Genomic DNA, 5000 nt, shown 5'->3' with positions numbered 1-5000 from the left:
GGAAACGGTTTAAGGACGCTGGACACTGGAATGATGACCAGGAAACGGTTTAAGGATGCTGGACACTGGAATGATGACCAGGATACGGTTTAAGGATGCTGGACACTGGAATGATGACCAGGAAGCGGTTTAAGGATGCTGGACACTGGAATGATGACCAGGAAGCGGTTTAAGGATGCTGGACACTGGAATGATGACCAGGAATCGGTTTAAGGATGCTGGACACTGGAATGATGACCAGGATACGGTTTAAGGATGCTGGACACTGGAATGATGACCAGGAAACGGTTTAAGGATGCTGGACACTGGAATGATGACCAGGAAACGGTATAAAGACGCTGGACACTGGAATGATTACCAGGAAACGGTTTAAGGACGCTGGACACTGGAATGATGACCAGGATACGGTTTAAGGATGCTGGACACTGGAATGATGACCAGGAAACGGTTTAAGGATGCTGGACACTGGAATGATGACCAGGAAACGGTTTAAGGATGCTGGACACTGGAATAATGACCAGGATACGGTTTAAGGATGCTGGACACTGGAATAATGTCGAAGAAATGGTACAAAGACGCTGGACACATGAATGGACAATCGAGCAGAGAAAACCGGAAGTAGAGGAATCGAGGAAGAGGGCGGGTGGCTGCTGGCTGGTTCGGTGGATAGAGCACCGAGCTGGTGTTTAGAATGTTGCGAGTTCGAATCATTGACACCCCCTGAAAACGGAGTATGGCTGCCTACATGGCGGGGTTAAAAACGGTCATACATGTAAAAGCCTACTCGTGCACTTACGAGTGGACGTGGTAGTTGCAGCCCAGGAGAAGAAGAATCATCGACAGCCGACATAGAAACTGTACACGTTCACTTCCCAGACTGTCGACAGACTTGTCTGCAGACGACGGGGTTGTCGCCAGCCAGCTGGCTGAGGACTGAGGAGCGTTGTGACTGCCTTCACGTGTCCAGCCATGCGGAAGGGGGTTCACCTAAATATATGTCTGCCCAGATGATCGTGTTGGTGTTCTTGTGATGTCAGTATCATGTCCACCATGTCCCCCTCCTTCCCATTCACTTAGGGTAGTTATCCATGCCACACTCGATGTGAGTTCCAACAAGTAAATTAAAAACGCAGCGGGGCGATACTGTGCAGTGGGTCTCCCAAGCCAGTTGGCGAAAATCCGTGTCCGGTCCCCAAAGAGTTCACCTGAACAAAAGAAAACTGGAAGCAGGGGTAGGGGGATGTTTAGGTGTAGGAAGTGAAAAGGCAACGGGAAAGAGATGTAGGAGGGACAAAGGGAGGGACACAAAGGAAGTAGAAATGTCTAGGAGTGTCTAGGGGTGACTAGGAATATCTAAGAATGTCTAGGAGTGACTAGGGGGAGCTCTAAGGCCAGCTAGGAGTGTCTAGGGATGTCTAGGACTGACTAGGAGGAGCTGTAAGGACAGGTGGCGTCCCCGGTTTGCTCTGGGTGGTCTCCGTCCATCAGCAGAGCACGGAGTCCTGAACAGAATCACACAGCATCCTTGGTTTTGGGATTTAAAAAACCAAACTTTTTTTCTATCAACATGAATAAAATCAAATATTGAAGAAAAAAAGAGGATCAATTAAACCACATGGAAATTCATTTGTGCATCCGCATGTTCATTCTAAACTCAAACATACTATGATCATGCACACCGTAAAAAGAGATTTATTAAAACTAGTCCAATAAAAATTCACAACAGCTAGCTGCCTATAGACTAATGCCAAACACACGCGCGCGCGCGCGCACGCGCACACACACACACATACACACTGACACATACACACCATCACCACCACCACCACCACCACCATCACCACCATCACCATCACCACCACCACTACCACCATCACTATCACCGCCACCATTACCACCTACTACCATCACCACCACCACAACCATCCACAACCACCACCACGACCACCACCATCCACAACCACCACCACCACCACCACCACCATCCACAACCACCACCATCACCACCACCATCCATAACCACCACCATCACCACCACCATCCATAACCACCACCATCACCACCATCCACAACCAACACCATCACGACCACCCAACCATCCACAACCACCACCATCCACAACCAGCCACCACCACCCACCACCCACCACCCCACATACCGGCCAAGGCAGACTGGAAGCCGGCGTTGTAGTCACAGGCCACCTCATTGCTGACGTAGTTGCTGCGCTGGTCCTTGTAGCCATCCGAGGCATCGGGCCCCCCCACCAGGGCTCCATACAGCGTGTGTACGTTAGGCTCCTCACTGCTCATGATCTGGGGCCCGCAGGGGGCGGGGGGCAGGGGGCACGACCTGCAGGGAAGGAGGGGGGGGGAGTTAGTTAAGTGGTTGGATGGTAAGAGTGAGGTTAGGTGTGTAGTGTCGGGGAGAGAGGGGGGTTAGGGTTCGGGGGTTGGGGGGGGGGGATGGTAAGAGTGAGGTTAGGTGTGTGGTGTCGGGGGGAGAGGGGGGAGGGGGGGATGGTAAGAGTGAGGTTAGATGTGTAGTGTCGGGGGGAGAGGGGGGAGGGGGTTGGATGGTAAGAGTGAGGTTAGATGTGTAGTGTCGGGGGGAGAGGGGGGAGGGGGTTGGATGGTAAGAGTGAGGTTAGATGTGTGGTGTCGGGGAGAGAGGGGGGTTAAGGTCGGGGGGGGGGGGGATGGTAAGAGTGAGGTTAGATGTGTAGTGTCGGGGGGAGAGGGATGGTGGTGGTAAGAGTGAGGTTAGATGTGTAGTGTCGGGGAGGGGGGGGCGCGGGGGGGGGCGGCGGGGGGGGGGGGGCAGAGGGCACGACCTAGAGGGAAGGAGGGGGGGGTAGGGGGTTGGATGGTAAGGGTGAGGTTGGCTGTGTGGTCTGGGGGTGTGTGGCGGGGGGAGGTAGGGTATTTGTATGTAAGGGGATGGTGGGGGCGGGTGGTGAGAGGAGAGGGGGGGGGGGGGGCTTGAACTCTAGGTGATTGCTGACCGTTGGATCTGAAGACCAACACCTGATCGACTCTGCCACAACACCTTCATAATTACCATGACTGAAAAGAGGAGGAAGAGAAGAAGAAGAAGAAGGAGGAGGAGGAGGAGGAGGAGAGGAGAGGAGAGGGGGGGGGAGAAAAAGCAACAACATCAACAACAATATCACCACCACCAACAACACCAACAACAACATCAACAACAACACCAACAACATCACCACACCACCACCACCAGCAACAACATCAACAACAACAACAACAATATCAACAACAACAACATGAGCAACAACAACAACAAAACCAACGACAACAACATCAACAACAACACCAACAACAACAATAACATCATCAACATCAACACCACCACCAACAACAACAACAACAACAACAACAACACCAACAGCAACAACATCATCAACACCACCAACCACCACCACCACCAACAACAACAACAACAACAACACCAACAGCAACAACAACAACAACAACATCAACAACAACACCATCAACGACAACAACATCAACAACAACAACACAACCAACAACAACAACAACAACACCTACAACAAGAACATCAACTACACCGCCAACAACAACAATAACATCACCACCACCAACAACAACAACATCACCACCAACAACGAACAGACAGACAGACAGACAAACAGACAGAAACGAAGAAAGAGAAGCCCTACTCACGCCCCCCTGTGGTGAGGGTGCAGAGCCCAGCCCTGGGACCCGAAGCCCACTTCATAGCTGAAGCCTGTGTCACCGAGAGCGTAGTGGATCTGACACATGGCCCAGTGACGGTACGACTCGGGGCTGATGCCGTCCTTGGCCGCTATCAGGGCCGCCAGGGCCATGTTGGCTGAATAGAATAGAATAGGATAGAATAAAAATGGAATGAAAATGGTAATGGAATGGGATGGAATGGAATAGAAAAGAATAGAATGGAGTAAATTAGAATAGAGTAGAATGGAATAGAATAGTAGGGAATAGACACACCAATTACACAGATAATCAACCACAAGACACACCAATTACACAGATAATCAACCACAAGACACACCAATTACACAGATAATCAAACACAAGACACACCAATTACACAAACCACAAAACACACCAGTTACACAGATAATCATCCTCAGAACCCCAATTACACATATAATCATGTACAAGAGACGTCAGTTACACAGATAATCAACCACAAGACACACCAGGTACACAGATAATCAACCACAAGACACACCAATTATACAGATAATCAACCACATGACACATCAATTACAGTGCTGAATTATCGCCTAGGTTTCCTGATTTAGATTCACGATTTCGGCGCAATAGTGAGGTAAGGGTGGATATTTTGTTTGTTTGTTGTTTTGTACCAATCATTTTGTCCGCATTAACAGCCCACAAAAGCAAAACTATTGATTGTACTGTATGGTTGCGAGGCATGGACACTGAAAGGAAGATCCAGACTTTCGAGAACAAATGCCTGAGGAAGCTCCTTCAAATTTCCTGGATCGAGCACAGGACCAATGAATATGTACGGAGCAGAATTAAGAACCTTGCTAGACCTCAGGAACCTCTCCTTTCAACTGTAAAGAGACGCAAGCTGATATGGTTTGGACACAACACTCGACACACCAGTATATCCAAACATTCATGCAAGGCACCATCGAGGGCGGGAGAAGAAGAGGAAGACAGCGGAAGAACTGGCATGAGAACATCAAAGAATGGACCGGACTCCATACACGTCAGCTGCTGCCGGCGGCTGCTGACAGAGACAGATGGAGAAGGGAAGTTACGTCTGCGGTCCTCAGGTTTCCCCCAACGACTACTCTGTAGTTATGGGCCTGAGGTGAGGTGAGGTGAGGATGGTGATCATGAGGAGGAGGAGGAGGAGGACGTGTATCCCTCTGTCCACACACACACACACACACACACACACACACACACACACACACACACACAGAGAGAGAGAGAGAGAGAGAG

The 5000-nt window shown here is 50.2% G+C and overlaps 1 protein-coding gene across 1 annotated transcript in view; it reads right to left on the bottom strand.

Moving 5' to 3' along the window:
* Positions 1–1425: 1425 nt before the first annotated feature.
* Positions 1426–5000, bottom strand: part of LOC143287772 (uncharacterized) — a 34702-nt gene continuing 31127 nt past the window's right edge. Inside the window, exons 21-23 of the mRNA XM_076596055.1 lie at positions 3702–3870; positions 2159–2349; positions 1426–1502 (exon numbers count right to left, since the gene is read on the bottom strand). Of these exons, the coding sequence (XP_076452170.1) occupies positions 1426–1502; positions 2159–2349; positions 3702–3870 (437 nt within the window). The remainder of the gene's footprint in view (positions 1503–2158; positions 2350–3701; positions 3871–5000) is intronic.

This window comes from Babylonia areolata, chromosome 11, assembly GCF_041734735.1.
Source record: "Babylonia areolata isolate BAREFJ2019XMU chromosome 11, ASM4173473v1, whole genome shotgun sequence".
Classification (NCBI taxonomy): domain Eukaryota; kingdom Metazoa; phylum Mollusca; class Gastropoda; order Neogastropoda; family Buccinidae; genus Babylonia; species Babylonia areolata.
Note: the sequence above shows the minus strand (reverse complement) of the source record. Positions and strands in the feature narration are given on the sequence as shown.